General features: G+C 41.0%; 2 protein-coding genes across 8 annotated transcripts in view; one reads left to right on the plus strand and one right to left on the minus strand.

Moving 5' to 3' along the window:
- TTPAL (alpha tocopherol transfer protein like) overlaps positions 1-5,329 on the plus strand; it is a 36,281-nt gene extending 30,952 nt beyond the window's left edge. For all 7 annotated transcript variants that reach the window (XM_044748328.2, XM_014845912.3, XM_014845914.3 and 4 more), the window contains one exon: positions 771-5,329. In XM_044748328.2, coding sequence (XP_044604263.2) covers positions 771-1,049 — 279 coding nt within the window. In that variant the 3' untranslated portion in view covers positions 1,050-5,329. The remainder of the gene's footprint in view (positions 1-770) is intronic.
- Positions 5,330-7,872: 2,543 nt separating this feature from the next.
- Positions 7,873-27,335, minus strand: SERINC3 (serine incorporator 3). Its single transcript, XM_014845911.3, has 10 exons — positions 27,154-27,335; positions 22,297-22,458; positions 21,484-21,677; positions 20,279-20,358; positions 19,477-19,614; positions 16,831-17,000; positions 15,940-16,030; positions 14,932-15,112; positions 11,192-11,419; positions 7,873-10,547 (listed from the first exon to the last, which is right to left on the minus strand). Exons 1-10 carry the CDS (start codon positions 27,190-27,192, stop codon positions 10,409-10,411), a joined length of 1,422 nt encoding a protein of 473 aa, XP_014701397.2. The 5' UTR covers positions 27,193-27,335; the 3' UTR covers positions 7,873-10,408.

A 27,335-nucleotide genomic window follows, 5' to 3' on the forward strand; every position in this document is an offset into this window, starting at 1 on the left:
CATTCTAGAGAGAGGCACAGACAATGGATTATGTATGTTTTCTGGTATTAGAGTGTGCTAAGTGCTATGGAGAGAAAGAAAGCAGAGAAAGCGGATGGTGAGTGCAGAGAGGGGAAAGCTTGCCATATTCAGTAGGGTGGTTAGAGGTGGCATCACTGACAAGTCGGCATTGGAGCAAAGACTTGAAAGAGCGGAGTAGTGAGCCTGACAGATCTCTGGGGGACCAGCAACAGCACAACCCTGAGGTGGGAGCATGCCCGGCATGCTGGAGGAGCAGCAGGGTGAAGTGGGAGGAGGGGGAGGCAGAGAAGGAACAGGGGCAGACTGTGACAGGCTCTGTGGGCCACTGTATGGACTTCGGCTCTTAGTCTGTGTGAGCTAGGAGCACCGGAAGGTTGCACATAGAGGAGTGATGTGACCTGACTGACATGAAAAGAGCTTAGATTGTGGTGGGACAAGGGTGTGAGCAGGGACACCAGGTAGGAGGCCAGTGTGGGAATCTAGGTGAGATGTGAGGGTGGCATGGTACCATTAGGGGGCAGCGCAGTGGTTGGATTCTGGATATATTTGGAAGGACCAGCCAACGGGCCACAGGGTATAAGAAGAGAATCAAGGATCCCTAAGCTTTTTGAGGAACTAGAAGGGCCAAGTTGCCATCAACTGTTCCTTTATTCATTCAACACATAGTTATTTGAGCACCTAGCACAAAGGAGGTTACGAATTACTGATTAACCTAAGGACATGTGTGTTTTCATCTCATTCCCCTTTAGTTTTTCCTCCATGGGTCTGACCTGAATTCTCTCCACACAAACCTTCCAAGAAGCATTCTCCCCAAAGAGTACGGGGGCACGGCCGGAGAGCTGGACATCACTGCCTGGAACGCGGTGCTGCTGGCCTCTGAGGAGGACTTTGTGAGAGAGTTCTGCCCACCTGACCCCACCTGCGACAACATCCTGGGCCAGGCCCTGCTGCCCGAGGGGGTGACCTCAGATGCGCAGTGTGATGACTCCATGAGGGCTGTGAAATCACAGCTGTACTCCTGCTATTAGCCAGGTCCCTGTGGGTCTCACCATCTTTAGATCCTTTCCTTTTTTCCCTGGAGGGGCACAAGGAGAATCTGAGGTGCCATGGATTCGATCCTGCTCCCTGTAATTAAACTGCAGCATGGAGGAAAAGCCTGGAGAGCTCTGAGGGTGAGCCGTGGGGTAAGCCCTTGGTTACTTGAATTACTCTGTGTAAGACATGGAAAATGTCCCCCCGTGATTCCCAAACATTTGGAATCCCAGTTTACAACCATTAATCTGGAAGCTGTATCTTGTTCTTACACATCTCAAAGCCAGAAGAATCAGGACTAAAGTCACTTTGATCCTATGTCCCAGGAGAAAACCACCTGATTGGCCAGGCGGCACACTCCCCTGAAACAGTTTGGCCAAGCCTGCAAGGTGGCCACACGTGAGACTCGGGGAGTCTGGCGTCTTTCACATGAACCCTAACTACAGACCCCTGTTGCTCATCCGGAAACTTCAAGTTGGAGGTACGGGTCCCAGTTGCCATCACTGGGTTTGAAAAGCACCTTAACTGAATCATACAAGCATCAAGACATAAGCAGCACTTCTAGATCCAATTCGGGAACCAGAGACTTCAAGCACCTCTGGGATTCATTGGTTGAATCTTGCAATAGAAACAAGTTTTCCCAAACCCATAAGCCTTAGCCTTGGTTCTCAATAGAATCATACGGGGCCCTAGAAGTATGTGATTTTACTCGTCCTAAAATACTAGAAGCCAAGCCTATGTTGCTAAAAGAATTCTGGCTTAAGAATTAAGAGAGCTGGGCTCCAGCCTCAGATACATGACTGTGGCCAAGGCATGGGCTTCTGCAGGCCTCAGCTTTCTCATCTGTAAAAAGAGGCTGGATGAAATGATGCCCAGGGCCCTTCTGGCTGCTGAGGTTCTGAGATTTGGTTTAGTTATTGAATGTTAGACGTCGGTTTTCTGCAAGATGACTCTCTAGATGCAAGTGGTTGCATCCTGTTTTTTGTGGGCCTTTCCAAGAGGGATGTGTCTCCATTTGGCCCTGCCTTTAAAGAAACCAGTATGCATATTCTTGGGACCCAGCGATACCAACTTCCTTTTCATAGTGAGGGTTAAATTTGAAAAGGATGGCTTTTGTGAGGGCAGGTGAGATGACCAGGATCTTGTATGAATTCCTTCCATCCCTGAGACTCTGGCAGTATTTTGTAACCCTGGCAATGGGGAATGGTCAAAGTACTTGGGATTCTTAAATTTTGGTCTCTGGAAATGAAGGCAAGGGCAGGTTATTGCTGAGTCACTTCTGGAGCCCCTGCCCTCCGAAACCCACCTGAGTTTTTCTCTCTGTGTGGGTGAACAAACTAGTCTGTCCAGACTGAATGTTAGTTCTGCATTTCAGCACTTTAGACCCTTCCTATTGAGAATTTAGCCTTAGCCCAAGCATCAAATTAGGTGGTTCATCTGGTGGCTTGACCTATTGCCTCTCATATTCATTCCATGCAAATTATGGTGTTAAAAAGTGACAAGTACTGTGTTGTGTATATACCTTCTCCGTGCACTTGTCGACCACCAGGCAAGGTGGACAGCTCAGTTAGGAAGAGAACTGTGCTCTGAAATTCAAGGGCCAGCCTGTTGTTAATAAGCTGTTCATCTTTATAGCACTTTTTAAAATATTTGGAGAAGCTGGTGGTGGGAGATACTTACCTCATTAGTGCCAATTCTGAGGAAAGCCCTTTTCACCAGAGATGCTAACCCTGGATCCTCTAGGAACCTGGCTGAACTGGAAGTGCCAAAACGCACAGCATACCCCTGGCTGCCTCTAGTTTCATCTGACAATGACAGTATGACCAGCATTGCTGAACAGATCTAAGCAGAATGGCTAAAGTAGAGAGTTCAGAACCCAACTGCCTACATGGGAGAACTGGTTAGAGGCTTTCTTGGGTTCCAAAGAGGAAAGAAAGATTAAAAATCAAAAAAAGGCTAAACAAATAAATCACTCAGCCCCACCAAGTTTCCAAGGTTTAAATTCTGCATTGCATTCCTGGCCAATTGCCTTTGTCTATGGACAACATAGAGATGGCGAAGCTCAGAGAAATATCTCAAAGACCAGGAAGGATGTTGCTCAGGCCTTTCCAGTTGGACCAAGCAGCCGTTTCATTCAGCTTCTGAAAGGATCCAGAGCCAAGGTTTGTCTGCCTCCCAGAGCTGCTGTGCTTTGTTTTGACTCCAAAGAGAGATCAAATAGTTTGGACCCTAGGAAGTTTGAACCAAGCTGTGAAAGCAGGACCTCCCCTGGGTGAGAATCAAGGCAAGTCTCTGCGTGGCTGCACCAGGCGACTGTATAAAGTTGCCCCAGCTGGGCAGGGGGTGGCCAAGGGAGCACAGTGAGCGGTCCTCAGTAGCGGGCACACTGACAGAGCAGACCAGTGAACATCAGAACTGGGACTGTTTTCCTGCAGAGAAAAGCTCTGGCCCATTTCACAAACACCTCAAATTTAACTTTTCCCTAAAGTCAGGCTAGTATCGTGTAGGGAAGCGAAGGGAATAGTAAATTAGGAGACCTGAGTTCCAGCTTTACCTTGCTGTGTGGCCTTGGATGAGGCACTGAACACCCTTGAGTCGTCATATGATAAAGAGGACCTAAACGCTGAGCTCTGAACCCTCTGTTCCTGGCATCAATTGGCTTCACTGCCACAGGGACACTGTCCCACATCTCTTAAAGTCCCCCCTCCCCCTGAGTTTTTTTTTTTTAAATCTTGGCACCTGAGCTAACATCTGTTGCCAATCTTTTTTTTTTCCTTCTTCTTCTTCTCCCCAAAGCCCCCCAGTACATAGTTGTATATTCTAGTTGTAGGTCCCTCTGGTTGTGCTATGCGGGACACCGCCTCAGCATGGCCTGATGAGCGGTGCCATGTCCACGCCCTGGATCTAAACCGCTGAAACCCTGGGCCGCTGAAGTGGAGCACGCGAACTTAACCGCTCGGCCACAGGGCCGGCCCCTGGGTTATTATTTAGGAAATTTAGGTCTGAATGAATTAACACCTAAAGCTTCCAAATGAATCCGTAAGCTTAGGTAATATGGAGGTTTTCTTCCTCCTCTTCTCCTACATAGAATTCTAGAAAATTGTGCCTCTTCCTGGAATCCTGTTCTACTTTCCCAGGGAAAGGCTGCAAGAAATCTACAGAAACAGTCAGAAGTGCAACCCTGGCTTCCGGTCTTGAGCTCCTTCTTTGCCCTTGGCGAAGGTGGCTTTAGCTCCCTCATACTCCATCCTGCTTTCACGAGGAGCCACCTGTCCTTAGAGGTTTACAAAAACTTCAGCTCACAAGATACTCCAGTTTTGCCAGAAAGAGTTAGGGCAATCAGGCATTTCCCTGAATTCCTGAGAGAGTGTGCCTTTCAGAATTATCCTAGATGGGCAGTTTCTTGAAATCCCATTTGATTCTCAGATCAGTCATGGGATTACTTTTTCATTTGGTTAGGCAAAAGCTGTTGTACTGTTGTGGCATTAGAATAATACCTCATTTTGAAGTTTTCAGCTTTTAAGGTTTTCCTTTGAAACTTTCACTTAGGAAGTGAAATGAGAGCTAATGGTACAGGTGTGGCTGTCCCGTGGCATGAGAGGTGTGGAGGTACCAAACAGAAACATATTGACAGTTTAGGAAAGATGTGAGCTCTGGTAATGCCTCTCAGTTTTGGGATCTGTTAATTTTGTAAATCTAAAGTGAATTCCTTTCTGCTCTCCTGACTCAGAAATGGTTTGCTTGAAATGCCAGTAACAGGCATCAGAGTCAAATATTCCCCCACAGAACTTACTCCATGGGAAGACCCAGTGGATCTGTGGATGAGAAGCCAGTGACGAATTTACTGTTTGCCAGCTTGCTGCTCTTCCTTTCATCCCGCTGGGTGGCAAGTTTAGCCGGGCACAGCTGCCCCGGAGGAATCTTGTGGATATGCCTCCGTCTCTTGGCCTATCAGTGGGGACCTGTTACAGGTGAAATACTTGGAACCTCTCTGGGGCCACGAGCCTCTGCCACCACTCTGATAGGGTGGGAGGTGGGCTAATCTTCTGTCCAGACTTTGGGGTACCATTTCAGCCACTGGTCACATTCCTCGCTTCAAACTGAAATTCAGTTTGGCTTTGACTATAGGGACACGTGATGGTGATTCATCTACTTCAGTGTTTGTTTCGACCAAAAGTTTATTTTTCTAGTGCATTTTCTAAGTCAAAGTGGTGAAAACATGTAATTTTAGTATGCATGACTGAGTCTTAAACAATAAAAATCCCTGTAAGGTTGAGTGTGTGGAGTTCTTCTGTGACAATGAGTTTGAGGTCTTATCATTCCAGGTCGGATGGCCTGGGCAGTGCCTCCCTCCAGGTGAGCCCTCCAGGGAGGGGCACTGGGGCAGCACAGTGCATTCTGCAGATGGTGGGCTGGCTGCCTCTGAAGATCACGTGCAATGAGAAGACACCAGGGTGGAGAAAGAAGAACGGCGCCAGATGCACAGGGTGGTAGAGATGATATACATGTCCTTCCTGGACCTAACAGTTTCTGAGTGCTCATGTGAGCCGGGCGTTGATTAAGTGCTTCACATACACAATCTCATTTAATCTGCAAGCACACTTAAAGAAGTAGTGGTATTGCCCTTGTGGGGAAAGTGAGGCAGAGAAAAGTTAAGCAGCTTGCCCAATGACACACAGCTTCAAGTAGTAGAGCTGGGATTCAAAGCCAGGCAGTCTGACTGGAGCCCACGATTTCCTCCTGATGGTTGGAGCGAGGCTGTGCTCTTATTGCTATTAGCCCATAGACAGAGCATAGAGGGAAAGAAGGGAGGAATTTTTTATAGAGTGAGACAGCGTCAGTCTAAAAATTGGCTTGTTTTCTAGCTTCTCAGAAAATATAAAGTAGAGGTTCTTAACCTCTGAATCTGAACCCAAGTTTGTAATGGAACATTTTTCAAGAACTACATGGAAGTCAACCCAGACTCCCTGAGGGGTTACTAGGGTGTGGCTTGATCAACTCTGCTCCCAGGCACGCTTAGCTTTTTCTCTACTCGCCCTGTTCCTTTCTACAGAGGAGCATGTACTCTGCCCCAGAGGAGACAAAAGCTGGGTCCCCATGGTGGGTCTGGTGTGTGGCAATGGGTCAGTTGAAGAAATACTCTCATGTAGGATGTCCACACTTACTGCTGGCTTTTGATGATGCAACAGGTAAGTACTTACATTTGCAACATACCAGCTCTTCAGGTCAGACTCTCCCTGAGGAGGCTGTGGAACTCAGGCTCGGTCTGTTTCTCACATTTGGAAAGATAGAGCTGATAGCTCCAATCCTTTCTACCGTAGAGGTGTTATGAGGATCAACTGAGGCGCTTTATATGCCATGGGAATTATTTTCCAGGTTATGAGTCAGCACTTTCTGGTTTCTTTTCCAAAATACCTCTTAGTTTTCTCCAATGCCCACTGCTCACATAGTACTGGTTTGGCAGGCCTATAAACAGTGGCAGCAAATGTTTCATGTTACTGCATTTAGAGCTAGTGAGTAATAAATTCCTTTAGTAACAAAATCCCTTCTGAAGAAAAAAATTTTCAACCAAATGCTCACCCTCTTACCTGATAAGGTAGCAGCCATTAGGGATACAGTGACCTGGTAAGATACTAGTTACTGTCTTCAGGGAGTTCCTAACTCTTTCCGTTAGTGATAAGTGGTTTAGAAAGCCAGCTGACTCCCCTACTTGGCTCCAAGCAGTTTCTAGTTTATATTGTCTCCTGTATCCTTAAGTGCCGAGACGATGGGGTCTAATTGAAAAAAGAACTGTTAAGCCCTGGGTTTGTTTCTCTGCTTCACCTCTTACTGAGTAACTGTGGGCAAGTCACTTTCTCCAAACCTGAGTTTGACCCGTAAAAGGGGGCGAATAATCACTACCTTACAGGGGTGTAGACAAGGTCTGTTCACTGGGACATGTAGCTATTTCTGTGATAGCTAAGTCTTCACCTGGGGATCTGAGCATCGTCTGGCTTGAGTCACCCAGCAGTAATTAGGACACCACTGAGTGGGCTGCCTGATTTAGGCTCCTAGGTAACAGGATGGATGGACCATTACAAAAGGAGTAAGGAGATGAACAGCAGCTCCCAGTCATAAGCATAAGCCTGGTATGTGCCACCTATCTGCAGAGATCAAATGCATGACTCATGTAACTGAATACTCACTTTAGCTTGAATGTATAAAAAGAAAATACAATTAAGCAAGGACTTGTAATGGACAAAAAAGCTGTCCTGGCCTGAGTTCTGGTTTGGTCCAGAACATCTAAAGTGCCAATAACCAGGTCCTATTCTCTGGCAGTATTATTTGAATGTCAAGAGAAAGTTTTACTTCCCAACCAACTAAGTACCTTGGAAGACCAAGCTAGAAAGTAAACACCCAGCATGGGCCACCAAGCTTTCTCCCAGCTGTAACTAAGTAAAAGTGGTGGCCACTGCTGTTGCCTTTGATGGATTCCTAGAGCATACTGCTGACCTCAAAGCCAGGGCTCTCCACGTGCAATCCTGGGGGAAAGAGAAGCCTGCTCCTGGTGACGAAACACCAGATGACTCATCTGGAATGAGACAGCACCATGAGGTCTGATGATTCAGAACACTGCCCTGCTTTCAAGTACAATCCTGGGCTTACTCAAAATGCTGACATTATTTATGCGTGTGTGTCATTCAGCACTCCTGTGTATAATTCACTTAAATCTTCCAGCAACAGGCCAACTTAACTTATTCTTAGGGTGCAAGAAAGCACAGCAGGAACACTGCCCCCTAACTTTTAAAGAACAGAAACGATTTCAAACTAATATCAAAGTTATCATGAGAAAAAATAAAAACTTTATTGGACTTTGTTACACTTATTTTACAGTTTAGTATTGCTTTTATTTAGAATTACATAAGATTGGGGATGGCGCATTGTAATGTTTTTGAAATGCAGAACCTTTAAAGGTCTTAATCTGGCTGGCCCCACTATTAAGGAAAATGCAGTGTTTACTCTGGCAAAGGAAAGGGCTAAATCGCCCCTATCAGCCCCCCAAATCCCTTGCAACTTTATCTCTGTACCCTGACATAAACCGCTGGTTTAAAAGATGGTGGTTCCAACAATTCATATCAAGCCCTGCTTCCCTACCCTCCACCTCTGCCTAAGCTGAGCTTGTCGCCTCTATGTTCCATCTGTTAAATTCTGTAAGAACACTTCAAATCTAGCCTCCATCAGATTGTGGCTGAACATCTCTGACTTTGGAATACTGTCTACTCTCATTTTAGCTCATACTGAGATTAGCAGCTACAACCAGAATGCTTAAAATGGGCTAAAAGCACTTTGCAAAGTAACTTAACTCTCTAAACAATCTTATGTATGAGGTACTATCTTTTGTTGAAACGAAGAAAACACTGAGGCTCAGAGAGGTAATCATTTACCCAAGGACATAAAGTATATATAGTATGTACTCAATAAATATTAGCTGACCAGGTTGGCTGATAGAAAATGACACTTTAACTTTCTTAAGGGACCATTTCCATCCTTCTTCTAACACAAAGTGTTCCTCTTTCTCTCACCTAATAGATGGAACCACCATCCTCCCAGGTGATTAAACCAGCCTCACTCAGGAATCTCTCTCTCCCCCATAACTAAACAATTGCCAATTTGAATTACCAAGTACCTCTCAGCTGTCAATTTTCCCCCATCCTCTCTTTCACTTCTTTGTTTCAAATCTTATATGGACTGCCCCGGTCTCATCTCTCTAAATCCATTCTCTATATATCAACCACAGTGACTAAAGATACTATTTGTTCATGTCACTAAATATGTTCCCTGCTGCCCTTAACATAAGGTCCAAATCCTTTAGTGTGGTTCACAAAGCCCTTCATAACCTAGTCCCTGCCCACTTTTCCCCATTCCAGCTTTACTGAACAAGTTATTTTTGTAAGCTCCCTGCCTTTAATTTACAGTTTTGTCTACCCTTCAGCAGTACCATCCCACTTCCCCATTTCTCTCTTAGCTAACTCCTAACATTTCACTTTTCCCAGGAAGCCTACCAAGACACCCCCTTCCCCACCCCCAGGCAACTCTCCTTGGAGTTCTCTGCAATTCCTACATCATAGCGCAAATTATACCAACCGTACCATCTGTCAGCTCATTTTCACCCTCCTTAAGTCCAACATGGCAGAGCCAGTGCCTGTCATGTTTAAAGTTGTGTCCCAGAACTTCACGGGGGCTGGTACAGAACAGACACTCAGGAAATCTTTGTTGAAAGAATAAACTGACCTAGTCTACCTCCCTGCGTGCTACCTCTTGTCAAGAAGTTTCCTGACAGTGCCTGCCTTGTGTCTCATCTACCCAAGTGTCTTATCCAGAGAAGATACTGAGTACAATATGTGAATGCTTTCAAGACTTTTCTCACCAGTCAGACCTTAAGTTTTAGAAGGAACAGGCGCATTCTGCTAGATGCTTGATAAACCTCACTGCCCATGTAAGTCCAAAAAATACAGAATGGGTGCTAACTCATAAAAGCTGTTAAAGAAAGGGCCTTGAAAGCTTAAGTCTTTCTATTTTAATCAAATACCTTTATAGTGCAAATATAATAAATTCACATGCATTTTACTTTTACATACTCATAACAAGATAATGACATAGACTAAAGGTGCACTGTTTTCCCAATGTATCTTCTTTTTAACCAAACCTACAAAGCATTTATGGAAATTAACATTTTCGGCAAAGCCACAGACTTGAATTAAGCAGCATCAATGCTGTACTGTAAAAAAAGTAAATGAAAAAACGCAAGATGTAGAAGCAGCAGCTGTATCAGCAACCTCTCTTCTGGGGAAACTCGCACACATACTCCTTCCCCCACGGACTGTGAGGCCACACCTCGTAAGAGGTTAAGGACTCAATAGTGCTTGTATCACACAAATAAGACTTTCACAGAGGAAAACTGTCATAGAAATGCATCATCATTATTATTATTTTTGCTTTTTTAAGGACACTGCAATAGAAATATATTAACAATTGCCTCAAATATCCAACATCTTTCTACCTTACATTTTAAATCAGAGTTTAGGAACCTACAGGTCTTAATAAAGAACTCTCTTCACAGCACAGCTGCAGTTCACTTTAAAATGCAAAAACATTTCCTTGTGCTATATCCTTACAAATAAACATAATATATATATATAACTGAAAAGTTCAGATCCTGCATTACGCATTATTCAATCTTGCCCTCTGCTATAAATCCAAATACAGTAAAATTTGCAAAGCATTCACTTAATATTTTAGTTGAAGCAAAAGGGATATGGACTTGGAGCAAAGGAGACCTTTATGGATTTCAGTGGTGTCCTTGGCACTCAGAGGTTTAGCTGAAGTCTCGATTGGTGAGGACAAGTGGAGCCACAAGAGTCCAGACGTAAAGGAGGAGACAGACCCAGCTGGAGCTGATCTTGACCCACACAGCTGGCCACTTGCTGGTCATGCTCTGGAACTTGGCATCAGGGCTAAGAAAACAGGAGAGTCAGATAAAGGAGCCTGATACCAGCATCTAGCAGCTCCCTAGCCAAAGCCAAGAAATTCCCCAGTGAAACTTGGCTGACACTACTCTGTAGTAAGGTTCTAGAAGGGACCTGAGGAAACTGCTCTTTTTAGTTTTTATGAGCAGAGGACTCTGCCTCTCAAATGGCTTTTATCGTCTTGCCAGCATGAAGAACCCTGTCTACTCTATTCCTTGGGCAAAGTTCTTCAGGAACATCTGGCTATTCTAGATACTGGTGAAAGTCTAGATTGAAGCAGCCTCCCTGAAATTTGCCTTCCTTATCACATCCTTACTTTGATCAGAATACTTCATATAGCCATCTCTAGACCAGACAAAAATTTGTGAACAAAGACGGGTGAGATTACTTTATGTCATGGTTTTTTCTCTCAAGTAACTCAAGTCTGAAATAGCTTCCCATGATTTGCATTGCAAGAATTCCAACTAGATTTTAAATCCAAGAGGAGAAAAAGTCAAAAATATTTCAGAAAAGAGTCAGCAACTTCACTATATGGGTAAGAAAAGGGGATTCTGAGGTCAAGACACAGGATGGAGATTTTACAGCCCAAGGGGGCTAAGCGGCCTTCCATCAGTGTTGTCTGTGCCTCCTACCTGTACCAGCTGGTCAGGGTCATCATGATGTACAAGGAAGCCAAGCAGAGCATGAAGTGGAAGAAGGAGTAACTGTACTGCACTCCCTCTTTCTCGTTGTCCACAACCCGCCGAGGCTGCCCGTCTTCTTCATCACCGGCACCATTGGTGGTCGCATCACCGAGGATCACACTGTCACTTCCTGACAGGGTTAGCTTACTTACTTGGCTATTGTTAGAATTGCGGATGCTAGAAAGTGATCCCAAAGAAGACAAATCAGAAAGGGACCATGAGGATGAATTGCTGCCATTGGCTATATACATGAAGGTTATTTCTGAACTGCTCCTACTTTAGGGACTGAAGGCCTTCTGAAAGACGCTGCTTAAAGTTCTGAACTGCTGCCTGGTATCACAAGACAAATAGTACTCTCCTCAGTTACTACTTGGTGCTTTAACTACTTTAGAGTTTCCCAAAACACACTATGCTCTCAGTGTCTGCTTCCATGACGTCACAAGTGCCTCTTCTATGTTTGGAATGCACCACCCATCAGCCTTCTCCCAGCTAACTTACTCACTCTTCAATTGTCTGACTACGTGCCATGTCATCTAGAAAGCCTTCCCTGACATCACCCCATCACTAGGCCGGCTTAAATTTCCACAGCTCCTTATGCCTCCCTCTGCCATAGCACTTACCACTCCTGTCTTTCTCGCTATTTGAGGAACTCAACAGCAACAATCACCTTAATCATCTATGCATTTCTAGCACATGGCAGATGCTCACTAAAAGTCTGTTAAATGACTGAATAAAAAAGTACATACAAAGGACAAAAACCACATGATCATCTTGACAGACAAAAAGCGTTTTTGACAAAATCTAATACCTTTTTATGATAACACTCAAACTAGGAATAGAGGAGAACTTCCTCAAACTGATAAAAGGCAGCTATGAAAAACCCAGAGCTAACACCATACTTAACAGTGAAATACTAAAAGATTTCCCCCTAAGATCAGGAACAAGATAAGTATTCCACTCTCACAATTTCTATTCAACACTGCACTGGAGGTTCAAGCCAGAGCAATTAGACAACAAAAAAAATCCAGATTGGAAAAGAAGTAAAATGACCTCTACTTGTAGATGACTTGACCTTGTATATAGAAAATCTTAAGAAATACACACACACTCTATCAGAATCAATAAATGAGCTTGCAGGATACAAGATCAATATACAAAAATCGATTCTATTTCTATATACTAGCAATGAACCGAAAAGTTAAATTAAGAAAACAATCTCGTTTACAATACCATCAGAAAGAATAACATACTTAGAAAGAAATTTAACAAAAGAAGTTGAGACTTGTACACTAATAACTGTAAAGCACTGAAAGAAATCAAAGAAGAGCCAAATGAGACAGCCCCCGTTCACGGACTGGACCCTTCAACAGTGTGGAGATGGGAAGATTCTCCACGAGGTTGTACAGATTCAATGCAATTCCTATCAACACCCCAATTACTTTTTTTGTAGAAATTGACAAGCTGAACCTAAATTTACATGGAAATGCAAGGGACTCAGAATAGCTAAAACAATCTTGAAAAAGAACAAACTGGGGTGATCTACACTTGCCAATTTTAAAACTTACTACAAAGCTACGGTAATCAAAACAGTGTGGTACTGGCATAAGGACAGCATACAGGTCAATGAAATAGAATTACGAGTCCAGAAATAAACCATCACATTCACGGTCAATTGATTTTTGACGAGGATGCCGGGACAATTCAATGGAGAAAGAGGTCTTTTCAACAAATGGTGGTGGGACAACTGTATATCCACATAAAACAGAATGAAGTTGGATTCCTTACCTCAAACCATATTCAAAAATAATAAAAAGACAAATAACCCAATATAAAATTAGGCAAAAGATTTAAACAGACATTTCTTCAAGGAAGATATACAAATGGCCAATAAGCACATGAAAAAATGCTCAACATCACTGTCATTAGGGAAATGCAAACCAAAATCACAATGAAATAACACTTCACATCCTCTAGAATGGCTACTACAATTATTACAATGTAATAATTAGGATGTGGTGAAACTGGAACCCTCATGCACTGCTGGTGAGATTTTAACATGATGTAGCCACTTTGGAAAACACTTTGGCAGTTCCTCAAAAAGGTAAACATACAGGTACCATATAATCCAGCAATTCTTTTCCTAGGTATATATCCAAGAAAAGTGAAAATGTACATCCACACAGAAAACTTGTACAAAAATATCCATAGCAGCATTATTCACAATAGCCCCACAGTGGAAACAACCCAACTGTGCATCAACTGATGAATGGATAAACAAAACGTGGTAATATTCACACAATGGAACGTTATTTCCAACAATAGAAAGGAATGAAGTACTGATAGATGCTACAACATGGATGAACCTTGTAAACATTATGCTAAGTGAAAGAAGCCAGTCACAAAAGACCACGTATAGTATGATTCCATGTATATGAAACATTCAAATAAATAAATCTACAGAAACAGAGGAGATTAGTGTCTGCCAAGGGGCTGGAGGGAGGGAGAATGGGAAATGACTGCTAATGAATATGAAGTTTCTTTGTGGGTAAATGAAATGTTCTAAAATTGATTGTGGTAAGAGTTGCACAACCATGCAAATATACTAAAACACTACTCAATTGTACACTTTAAAAGAGTGAATTTTATGGGAGATGAATTATATCTTAAAAAAGAAAAAAAATTAGGGCAAAAGCAAAACAAACAAAAACAGTCATAGACAGTATGAAAATGAATGAGCATAGCTGTGTTCTAATAAAACTTTATTAGAACAAAAATAGGCAGCAAGCCCAAAGGCTGTAGTTTGCCAACCCCTATGTCAATCAAAAAAAAACCCAGTAAGTCTATATATAATGTTGTGGAAAGTTGTCCAAATTATAACAACAAATTCCTATTTTAGAATAGTATGTGTATTTATATAGCATGTTCCTAATTTATTTTTTAAAATTATATATCAAGTGATATAAGTAAAATTATGTAACTATATATAAAATCATGTATAATATACAAAATTATATCTATCTATACAGATACAGATAGATCAACAGAGAATAAGTACAAGCAAAGGAAAAAAGCTTGAAATCATACATACCAAAACGTTAACCATGCAAGAGGTAAATCTGGAGGGAGGATACTTTCATTTCCTACTTCATACTTTTGTCACTTATGTTATTAGTTTATATAAATACATACTTGCCTATTTTTATTATTTCATATTTTTAAATTATTAAAGCAATGCATGCTATTAAAAAGTAAGTATCAATAAAAATGGGTGGGAGGATGAGTACAAGCTGGGGTCTTGGATTAACTGGAAACTTTTAACATGAGAGGTATATAATTCTGTAGTTGTTTAAATATCACTTACAATGACAGGAAATAAGGATTAAAAAAAATAAGCCAATCAATTTTCAGAGCCACTATTCTAGCTAATCTGGGGTCAGGTGAGGGCATTATCCTCCTATACAGAGGAGAAAGTATCTCTTTGTAATGTTTGGAGGAATTATTTGATGAGAGGAGTTACCTGAACTTTAAGAAATGTACATATCTGGGTAACTGAGGCAAGTCAAGGACTTTCAATAAAGAGAGTTAAATTGCTTTTTTTACTCCTCACACTGCTTTTTGAAAGCAAAACAGCTTCTTCACTTTATTATTAACCTTCCTGAGAATCTTGTCCTAGGCACTTTTTAACTTACCTAGAATACAAAAGGCAGAGAACAAAGACTATCAGCCCAATAAAATTATCTGTATCCAGAAAATGCCCACTCTTTGATGGCGGAGTAGAGGTAGGGACTGGAGCAGTTGAATTTCCAGGAGCCAAGGTTGGCGCAGTCATGTGTGTAATAATGCTCCACAGGGTAGGGTTGCAGGAACGATCTGAAAATGGGAAACTTTTATTATCCTTAGTTATAACTCATCTTATTCCAAGAAAGGATTTTAGGGGTGTGCTTACACTTCATTCAGTTATGATGTAAACCATGGGAATGCTATACTTAAAAGAACCTGAAATCTCGCAGTTAGTAACATATTTGTGTTGCAACCAGTGACTTAGTTTTAGAAAAAAAGAAAAACAACAACAACAAAGTATTTGTCAAATCTCATAAATGCCAATCTTGATTTTATTGGTTTTGAAGTTTAAGTGGCAAGTCATTTTGGTTCTACAGTTGTACAAAGGCTAAGCATGAGAAATTTATTCCTAGTTTTGTTTTTAGTTACATAAGAATACAATAAAAATAAGTTGAATCATCATTGAGGGTCTGCGATAATTATTTTCCTTTAAAAGGAGTCCACAGAATACCCTATAGAGAAACAACCCTATAATAACTACAAAAAGACATTTCCTACAGCTGTTTCTTCTAGAGGCTGTAACATGAAAGTAAAATTGAATTAACGCAATTCTACAAAGGGCCAAAACAATATAGCCTTGTCCAGCTCTTAACTCCTTTTGACTTAGTCCAGGGGAAAAAAAAGCCTAGACTAGACTATTGAAAGGATTGTGGTCCTTCAGGTTGTCTATGAATAGTTATGAATAAAACTTGAAAGGTAAATATCTACAGACATACAGCGAACACTGTACATTTAAGTGAAGTTTTTTGTTTGTTCGCTTGTATGACATTTGTTCTAGCTCTAGTTTTTGCACCCTTCCAAGGAGTAATTTCCTACTTTCTTTTCATCAAATGAATGTGCTGTCAACGTTCCCTTACCAGGTTCATTGGACATGGCTGACCACGTGAGGTACATGGTGTAGAGGGTGATGATGGAAGACTGCAGGAGGCCAGAACGAGGCTGGTGTTCCTATGGGATCAAAAGGAAAACAACACCACAGGAATTGCAAGGGCTGACTTTCTAAAACCCAGTGTACTTCCCTGGAGCCCACTGAATTGTCATTAACTGAGAACTTTCTGATTCTGCTTGACAGATGAAAGATGACAAGTAACTTTCAGTTTGAGTTAGCTTGCAAAAGAAGTAAGAAAGAAGAAGCATGTACTACTGGTTCTCAAGGCATTTCCTAATCCTGGAAATTCCTGTGTATCACACAAAGACTTTACTTACTAGTCCCTTGGTGTAGTGGAGTCTAAGCTCAGCTCTGCCACTACGATGTGACCCGTTGTCTCTCTGGAACTTCAGTTTTCTTACTTTTAAAAGGAGAGACGATGTCTAGATGTTCTTTTCATATTTCATGTCTAAAACCCCATGAATTTTTAAAAGTACGGTATTTAAACAATGAAACTCAAGAGCATGAGTTTTGTTTTTAAAAATGAAAATCGATTATTTTTTATAGTTTAATTCCCCTAAAATATCTTGACTAATGACTCATAAGAATCATGCTCACGATATAAACAATTTTATAAGAACTATAAATTCTCAAGTGACCTAGGGTTTTTTTTGATAGGGAAATTTACTTAATTATGATACAGGCATTCACTGGCACATTTTATAGTTACTAAGTTATAATTATGAAGATTTTTCATAATATGGCAAAATGTTTAAGTAGATAAACTTAGACATAAATTTATATGAAAGGTTACCTAGGTTTTAAGCTCAACATTAAAGAAAAATCTTTCACAGGAGGAAGAAGCAGAAAACAACCATACCTGAACCTTTGGATGGATTGATATAATAGAAACCACAACACAAAGGATCAGATTAATACTGATGAAGAACTTGTTTTCTGTGCAGCCATCTGGTCTGGTGTAGTAGGTGTAGAGCAGCCCGACAAAGACGATTGACAAGATATAGAAGCAGCTTGTGAGGGACAGTAAAGCTGGAAAAAAGGAAACCGATATGAATGCCCACAATTGTAACAAACCTGTATAATGAAGAACAATTTTATTCTACCCCATATAAAAATAAAGAGGCATTATTTCACTTTTATGATGGTCAATAATTTACAGCAAAATTATAGAAGCCCCAAGGTTGAACTTCAGACTGTGTTCGAGCTGACTCAATGTGAAGTTCCAAAATCCACCGTGCAACTGAATTCACTTCCTGGATTACCTAACTTGATTGCACGGGTTGGAAAACCATACATATGATCATTCCACCTACAGTAAACAGTAACCACATGATAAATAATGTGCATTATAAGCTTTTCTTAGGAACTTAGAAGATGCCTGGGCCCTCAAAATAACCCAATTCACAGCAAGCTAAATGCCAGGGATGGTGATGGTGGAAAACAGAATATACAGACATCTTTTTATGGCAGTTTTTCCTCTGCAGCAGCTAGCTACAAAAACCCATTTCCTATCAAATACAATGAGACCACATCATTGTGGGAAAGTGGCTCATTTGCTATTTTCAAATATTTAAAGTAATGTTCCTTTCTATTCACATGGATAATCAACAACTAGCTACGTACCTCTGAAAAGCAGAAAACATGAAACAGAGCATGTAGTATACTCAGACCAATTGTAGCATGTTGAGCTCAATTAACTCGTGTTTAATTCAAAGCACAGGCTTATTTGAGCAAACTAGGTTCTACTTATCTCAATCTCCATGGATTTTGCATATTTAAAATTAAACATTAAGTTACTAGCACAATTCTTTTTGCTTTCCCATCTGCATACACAAGATTTCTCTACTTTTGCTACTCCAAAGAATGGCCAATCTGCAATTCACTCATTATTAAATTCTTTGAGAGTGAACTATAGGAAACAGAAGTAAATAGGTAAAAAGTAAAATAAAATTTTATTAGTCAGAAAGAAGTAAAGGACAAGTTGCAGGATTCCCAACCCATAATGATAAATGATAAAGACAATTTTTTAAATCTTTTGCTGAAATAATTACAAACAATTTAAGTGACTAACAATAGGGCAATGGTTAAATAAAGTATGGTATACCAAGCCAGGGAACACCACAGAATTGTAGAGAATGAAATACCATGCAATTGTTAAATGACTAAGACATACCCATATTCACTGGTATGGAAGGATATTAATTGTATAATAAGTGAAAAGAAAAAGTCAAGGAACAATACAAGTATGAACCTATTTATATTTAGATACAAAACCATGTATATGTGCATAAATACATAAAGATCCGGTAACAGTGGTTATAGCTGGAGAGGAAAGTGGGTTGCAGATGGGTAGAGATTTGCATGTTTTATTCTTTATAAAGTTCTATCATTTGTATTTATGGTGAACATAGTATTATTTTTCATTTTTTTAAGATAATTTAAAAAGAAGCAAGCTAAATAAATAAATAAGATGAAAAGAAAACTGAACAATTTGATAATATGTACAAAAAGCATTTAAAATACCCATACCCTTTGACTCTTCTACTTCTGGGAATTGATTCAAATGAAATAATCAGTAATGGGCTCAAAGATATATTATTAGGTATTTATTGCTGTACTGCAGCCAAACATATTCACAAGCTATTTCTAAGTTCAAAAAAAGCCAAACTATAAACTATTTGAATGTATTATACATTTAAAAAATAAAACAAATATATTACACACATTTTTCAATGACTTTTTCTTCTATACATCGAAAACACATATGTTCATATAGAAAAAAAGACTGGAAGAGTGCAGACTAATATGTTAACAGTAAGTAATAACTACTGGAGAGCTGGATTATGGGGGAATTTGTTTCCTTTTGTGATTTCTGGTTTTTTAAGTTCTTGAAACAGAGCATCTATTACTTTTATGGGGAGGAGGGGCAAGAAATCTCAACAACTATTATTTTTAAAATGAGTTATGGCTATGTCTAATAAATAGAGGGTTCTAAAGTCCCTCCCCATTATTAGAGGCTATAAATCCTATTCCCAACCTAGAAATTTCAAGTGCCCTTTTTCTACCAGAGAGCTTTTACAAGGGGTGGGGTAAGACTCTGAACAAAGCAGTGGACCGTTCACCCCCATCTGCCTGAGGGATGTGGGCAGATGTTCCATATGTAGAACCCATCTGAGGCGCCTGTCCACGGAAACAAGGTAATCAAAACCAGGACTACGTCACTAAATACAACAGCTTTTCCCTATCTAAACACAAGTAGTTACATTACAAATCTCAAAATAAATGAATTGGGAGAATCCAATGATTTATATTACCTGTGCTACTCTATTCCCTCCTACTAAAATGTATATAACTCAGAACTGACTCAACTGGGAAACTGTAGTTTTTAAAAGGTCAACTCTACACTGGGCGTTTATATATTTAAATAAATGGAGATTTTTATTGCATTCCCTGTTTAACGTAGCATAACGTAGTATGGCTCTCACAGGTGTGTTTAGGTACTTACCAGCATACCAGAACCTTGGGTTTCCTTCTTCCATTCGATTTACCCATGATTCATTCCAAGAGTGAGCAAAGTCTACCAACAGCACGAGCTGGATGAGGATAAAGAAGAAGGCCCCTCCCATGCCAATAGCAAACCAGGCTACAAACCAAAAGAACAAAGTTATATTTACCATAGGAGTAACATTTCAGAATGTTACTGTCCAACATTCTAAAAAGATTTCCATTCAAGTAAGAAAGAGGTGGTAAAGACATATTCTATCTCCAGGAGGACAGCAAGATTATTCCAACTCCAAACTCAAAGGCTTTCTCTGAGAAGTGTTCTGTTGGTTTTCAGACCTTTTAAAACTTGTTCTAAATGGTGCCAATGCAAGCCTAGGATTTGACATTCCAAATGGTACTACAAAGCCTTTTCCTTTACTTTACAGGGGGAAAAAAATCACAATGGAAACTCACAGATGTCATTTGATGCCATGTTAAGGAAGCAAGTTAAGATAGTGACAGTGGAACAAGTCCTTATGTTGACAAGCTCTCCAATTAACGCAGTATTGCCAAGTGAGAAGGTAAACTATGAAAATACTGGCAAACAATTAACATATGGTTCCAGACCAGCTGAGAAGTGGGCTGAATGCCTCCTGGCTTTAATCAATCAATTAATGTCTTAATATTAATACCCAATCATATAATTGGGCACCACCTCATTTAATTGCCAGTTTTGCAAAATCAGTAACAAAAATGTAGCTTTAACTCAACCTTCCACAGAGTCTGTATATATTATACTGAACCCCCTTAAGAGTGAGCCATACCTGTGGTGAAATGGCCCCCAGGGATATAGAAAGATCCAACCATGATACCGACAATGGCTGCAATTTTGAAGAACCAAAACCTATTAAAATATAAAAGTGCATTTACGAACTGCTCATTTTTGTCCTTACACTGAGAAAAATGAATTTCTGAAATGCAAAAATAAAGCCTTAGTAGCATTTCCAATCTAATTGTCTGGGCTTATTTCCTTATTTGACATGAGGCTACTTCACTCAATATTTCACACAATTTAAAGACAAATATTAGCACAGAGAACAAATCATTCACATTCATAGTAAAAGAGAAACAAATAATTTCAGAGTTTCCCTACTTTTAGCACTTAAAAATAGGAGTTTTTCTAGAATTCTGGAGAGTTCTAAACTAACAATGTTAGCTAAATACAGAACAATTAACTATTAGATCTGGGGAACGGTATCACCTAATCCTTCTTTTACAACACAGGACTTAAGTGCCTTGCCCACAATCACACAGTTCATCACTGGCAAAGCCAGGACCAAACCTAGCTTTCAGTCCATGATCTGTAAAGACTGCCTTACATGGCAGAGTGGAAAGAATCAGGCTCTGGAGCTGGACAAATATGAGTTTCAATCTTAGCTCCAAGTCTCACTGGCTGAGAGATCTCAGGCAATTTATTTAGCCTCTCTGAAATTCAGTTACTACATCTGTAAAAAGGGGAATATAATACATATAAAGTTTACAAAACTCCCTTAGGTCTTCAAATGAGAATTAGAAATATATGTAAAAGGGGGTCAAGAAAGGGATGCAATAGAATATGTAAATCAGTGGCCCAAATATATTCACTGTGAATATTGCTGTATACTGTTTAAATATATCAAGCATATGATTATCTTTTAACAATAAAAAGAAAAAAAAAATGTATGTGTGTATAGTGCCCAGCACAGTGCTTGAACTGTTTCACAGGTGTTCAATAGAAATCTAGGAACTTAAAGCAAAGGTATTAAAAAAAAAACAAAAGACAAGACCGCCCTCCTCTCCGCCACATCCTCCACGCTACAGGACTCCAAGTGAAAATGACACTGAAACAACTTCATATGTATAAAAGGTCAGAAATACACCTGCGCCACTGATTGACATACTCTACTGCTTCCATCAGCACGGCAGCATGAACTGCTGAAGGGGAAGATCACACCATAATATAGTAAGTTAATAAATAAATCTTACATACCCATTGTGTACTGCTGCTCTGGGATCTTTACTTGTTTTCACTTTTAACATGAGCAGAAAGAAGACAAAGAAAAAGACGGCCAAGGCAAAGTTGATCCGATACACAGCTTTATAACCGACCAGCACATCACAATCTTTATCTGCCATTATATCAGCCACCTTGATTTTAAATCCCCCTTCACAGAATCCAGGAATCTAGAAAAACAATTTCAATGCTATGGGAATAGCCACATTTAAACAGAGATTCTATCCCCCACAGGAAAGTCTGGATTTATAAAATTGACTACTTCAACAACTACAAGACTGTCCTGTGGGATTTTTCTCTTTGCCTTCCAATTCACTCATAATCTTGCCACCAATAAGGATAAACAACTTGCATTTTGAAAATAAAAGTGAAGCGCTTTCTTCTTTGCTCTTCTCTGCTGATGACGTTATTTCCCATTTTCCCATGAATTTTCATGCTATAGTACACTCCTTCCAAAGGTGAAGGGCTAGTCTACTTTAAATGTTTTAAATCTTAAACAAATAGGGAAAGAAAAGGTTTTAGGGCCATTCTTTTAACATCTGTTTTCTCTCAGTTAGACTAGAGCTGAAGATATTCATTCTAACTACCTTTACTTCTGGAAAAGAACTAATATCTTCATATTCTGCATCTTGACTATACCCAAAAGTAATTTAAAAACCCAACAACTACAATGAAGTTGATTTTCTTAACAGTGAAGAAGTTAAGAATATTCATTACAACTAAGATTTTGCAAAATACAAAAATAATAAAAATAGCCAGTACATTAAAGGTAGTGTTACTTCTACTTACCTTCTTCAGCTGACTTTCCATCCCGCCCGACAGCATGATACAGGAGACAACAGTGCCCAGGAGGAGAATGAAAGCGTAGATGAGGCGAGTCACAGTGGAATTCTTACTGTTGGGACAGCAACTACACAGCAAACAAGAGGCACCACTGCAAAGGCACGGAACCTGTAATAAGCACACCAGGGGCATGTGAGACCTCCTTCAGTGGACTCCTTTAAGACATGGATGTCGCAGAACAGAAGATGAGGCAAACCAGGCTTTAACAGTCTTAACTGAGAGCACTATGGCCGGGAGGAGGTGGCTAAAAGCATGGACTCTGGAGTCAATATTATTCCTGCCACTTTACCTCAGCAAGTTACATAATCTAAGCCAATTTCTCCGTCTGTAAAATAGACTCAGAACAGAATCCTCCTCCCTCGGACACTGCTGTATTAAATGAGCACTCAACACAGTGCCTAAAATACGAGCCCAATAAATTTAGTTATATTCCTAGAGAACATATTTTATGTTAAAATAATATATCTTAACATTGAGGAAAATACAAACCTAACTCCACTTGCTGTTTATTGAGAATCCTAGCTACCAAATCTGATATTACAGCATAAAGCAACATTACATGGAAACCCTCATAAATAACAATAGCAAGAGCCATTTAGCTCCATTCAAGAGTAACCTGGAGACTCCTCAAAAAGTTCAACAGAGAATTACCATATGACCCAGCAATTCCACTCCTAAATATACACTCAAAAGAACGGAAACAGGATTCAAACAAAAGCGTGTACATGAATGTTCAAAGCACCACTATTTACAATTGCCAAAAGGCAGAAACAACTCAAATGTTTATCAATTGATGAATAGATAAGTTAAATGTAGCATATCCACATAATGAAATATTATTCAGCCATAAAAATGAAGTACTAGTACATGGTACAACACAGGTGGACTCTGAAAACATCATGCTAAGTCAACGAAGCCAGACACTAAAGGTCACATATCGTATGACTGCATTTATGTGAAATACCCAGGATAGGTAAATCCAGAGACAGAAAGCGGATTAGTGGTTTCCAGAGGTTGGAGGGAGAGAAGTGGGGAGTAAGTGTTTAAACGGGTGTCTGGTTTCCCTTTGCGGTGATGAAAATATTCTAGAACTAGATAGGTATGATGACAGCACAACACTGTGACTGTACTAAATGCCACTGAATTATACACTTTAAAATGGTGAAGTTATGTGACTTCACCTCAATTTTTTAAAAAAAGAGTAACTTGGATCTTTGCTCAGCTACAATCTCCCAATGAACCTTCCAGATGAGAGAGGATATAACCTGAGTCATTCTTATATATGCTTGATTAGGAAACCACCTGAACTGCTTTGACAGGCAGTTCATGTCACGTTACACGGACAGGCTAATTTAGAATTATCAGCAGAAGCAGCAGATGTAAACAATGGGGAATTCTGGTTTTATAGTATGGTAATAATCTTTACTTTTTATAGATGGTACCTTGTGTAGACTTTACCACGGTTTTGGGCGATCTGGAGCAAGCTGCTACTTAAAAGCACAGATTTCTCATCTGTAAAAATGAGCATAATACCACCTACCCAAAAAGAGTTACTGCGTGAAGAATGAGATACTGTCAGGAATATACAGCACCTAGAAGAATGCCTCGCATAGCAGGGGCCTGGTGCATCAAGACAGCCATTAGTATCTGTAATTGCAACTGCCATGGGATATTGACCACCCAGCCTCTGTCTCCAATTCTTAACTACAACCTGGGCCAAAAGACCATAACAAAAGTCTGTATCTGGCCAAAGACAGAAATACAGATGTTTTATCGCCCAAACAATGACACTAATTGCTTCGGGTTTATTTTGTCTGCACTCACACTTTTGACTCCCTTAAGCTATTTTTTCTTCTATCCAACTAAATAATCTCATAATTGCCTACTGTTTGCTATGAGTTGAATTGTGTCACCCCTAAAATTCATACGTTGAAATCCTAACCCCCATATCTCACAATGTGACCTTATTTGGAAATACGGTCATTGAAGATTTAATTAGTTAAAATGATGCTATACTGGTGAACAGTGGGCACCTAATCCAATACAACAGGTGTCATGAAAAGGAGAAATGTGGACAGAGACATGCCACACAGGGAGAAGACTGTGTGAAGATGAAGGCAGAGGTTTACAACAAGGAACACCAAAGACTGCTAGCAAACCACCAGGAGCTGGGGAAGAGGCATGGGATGGTGCTCCCGCACCCCCCTCCAAAGGAACCAACCCTGCTGACACCTTAATCTAGGACTTCTGGCCTCCAGAACTGTGAAACAAATTTCCATTGTTTAAGCCACTCAGTTTGTGGTATTTTGTTATCCAGCCCTAGCAAACTAACACATCTACTTACTTGTTTATAACTGTCATGAGAATGTAAATATCTTGAGGGGGGCCACCCAGTGTTCTATCTCTTCCACCTTCACACAGTAGGTACTTGATCTTTGAAACAAATGTGTCTTACTACATGTTATGTCACTTCCCTTTCTTAGTAATGACAACTCTATTCTTCCTCTTGCTCAGGGCAAAAACTTTGTAGTCATCCTTGATGCCTTCTCTCTTCCAAAACCCTCATCAAAGCTGTCAGTACCATCAGCTCTACTCTCAAAATATGTCCAGAATCTGACGACTTTCAGAGCATCCTTAGCTATCCTGTTGGTCCAAGCCACTACTATCACTCTCACCTGGATTAAACGCAATAGCTCCTGTCTCACTGCTGGAGCAACCCATTCAGAACCCAGAATTAGTATAAAAAGTATTTTAAGATGAAGACATTTGAGAGTCAACAGATGCAGAAAAAAAGTCTTCTCGGAGCTTTCCTCATGCGACTAAAAGCAGCAACTTTTGGGATATGAGGCTGCTATAAATTCTCTCTCCAGGAGAGTTTTATGGCCATGAAGAAGACAAAAAGACCTCTGCACCTACATAAACAAATATTACCACAAGCTTTCTTATCTCCTATTCTTCTCCTAAAAACCCATTTGTCTTTCCTAAAGAAACCTATTTGTTCTTCCCATAGAAGCCCTTTTCCCCCTCTCCTTTTCCCCTATTAGGTTAGGTATATAACAAGCCCTATATCCTAACCACCCATCTGAGTTATTCATCACTAACCACTCCTGTGTGTATGTGTGTTGCTCAGTACACAAACTCTTTTTTTCTCTTGCTAATCTGTCTTTTTGTCAGTTTAATTCGCAGGCCCCCAACCACTAACCCCACGGGGGGGGGGGGGGGGGGGAGTTTTTCCTCCCCTTCACTGCTTCACTCTTTCTTTTCTACCATCTATCCTCCACACAGCAATCTTGTGAAAACACAAGTCCGATCACATGACTCCTCTTTTCTGTAACCGATCCCCACATCACTTAAGAATAAAAGCCAAAGTACAAGACCATACAACGCGTTATCTACGTGATTTGGCTCCCTGCTACCTTCCTGACTTCATTTCCTATTATTCTTCCCCTCAACTCATTTCCTTCTCTGCTACACCGAACTCCGTGCAGTTTCTGTTGAACAAAAGAGATTAATAAACTAGAAAAGCGATTTATAGGTAGAAATGCTTTGATGGCTTCCATTCAAATCTTAGCTTTACCTCAAAGCCAAAAGGTGTTTCCGGTCATTAGGAAAGGAAAGACATCTTTGTTTCAAATTACAAATTCACTCCTTCATTAATGACTATAACTACATTTTTTCTAAATCTATTTTGTAAATAGTGAGTTTGACCCACTCGTGGATGGCAAAAATCAACTGACCAGGATTTTTTTTTTAATATGATAGAAAATTGTACAGCAGATAGTAAAGGTAAAAATTATCTCATAAAACTTGGGTGTATTAAATCAACTATATAAATGTATTTCTTACTTTGGGTCAAGGTCCAAAACACTAGAAAGCCACTGTTCTCAAGAACCAAGAAATGACCAAACGCCCTCTTGGTTTAGGATCAACAACCTGAAAGGACGAAAAGTACATTCTGTCCCTAAGAAATGGTAGCGGAATGGGCTGAGACTGAGTCCTTGGTCAACTAAGTCAGTTGGGGAATTCGGAAACAAGAAAAAGATTTCAAGGAATCATGCTCTCTGGAACGAGTATGAGGGAACTCAGCGTATTCTCTTCCCTAGATCCTAAAATTGCCTTTTTACAACACGGCGTTTACAACCTACAAAGTGATTCAACCCATTTATTCACTTTATCCTCACGACAGCTATCGAGGCGAGGAATACTGGGGTGACTGCCCTTCTCTCACGGGAAGCCAGAGATAAGTGACTTGTACAAGGTCCAAATGTTCAGGCCACGGCTTCCAACTCGCAATAGCAACCCACAAGGCCTTCTTTCCCCTGCACCAGAACCGCAGACAGGCCTCGGCGAAAATCCCAGCTCCGCCACGTACTCTGGAGCTTTGGCAAATCCCGTGCTATGGAATAAAAATATCATTCGAGCCACCCAAAGTTAAATGAGGCCACCTTACGAAGGTGCTTCGAAACGAACCAGAGAGCCCCGACCCCGGGAGCCCATTCCTCGTCCTCCGCCAGCTCCGGAGGAGCCCACAGGCCAGTGGGCCGGCGGGGGCGGGGCAATGGAAATTGTAAACAATGGCGGCTGGCCTCCTGCGTTTCTCAACAAACCCGGAAGGCGAGCCGCCCGGTCCCGCAGGGGGCAGCGCAGATTTCGGCCTGGGCCGCCGGACACCCTCTGCAGCCCAGGGGCAGTCTACCCCACCCCGGGCCTCTGGAGCCGAGGCCGATCGGGTCTGGGCTTGCGGCTCCCTATCGCCCTCCCGCAAACCACAGGTCCGACCGAGGCACCGGACCCCGAACTCACCCAGCTGGCGAGGGAGAAGACGCCCAGCGCAGCCCCCATGGTGACGCCGACGATGGAAGCGGCCGGTCACCAGGTTTCTAGCGCGGTGGTATGTGCCAGCTGAGGCGTCTCCTCAGAAACGCCACGGTTTCTCAGGCCGGAAACGCGCGGCGTGCGTCATTGCGTGGCCCCGCCCACGCCCT

The sequence above is a fragment of the Equus asinus genome, chromosome 15, assembly GCF_041296235.1.
Source record: "Equus asinus isolate D_3611 breed Donkey chromosome 15, EquAss-T2T_v2, whole genome shotgun sequence".
NCBI lineage: Eukaryota > Metazoa > Chordata > Mammalia > Perissodactyla > Equidae > Equus > Equus asinus.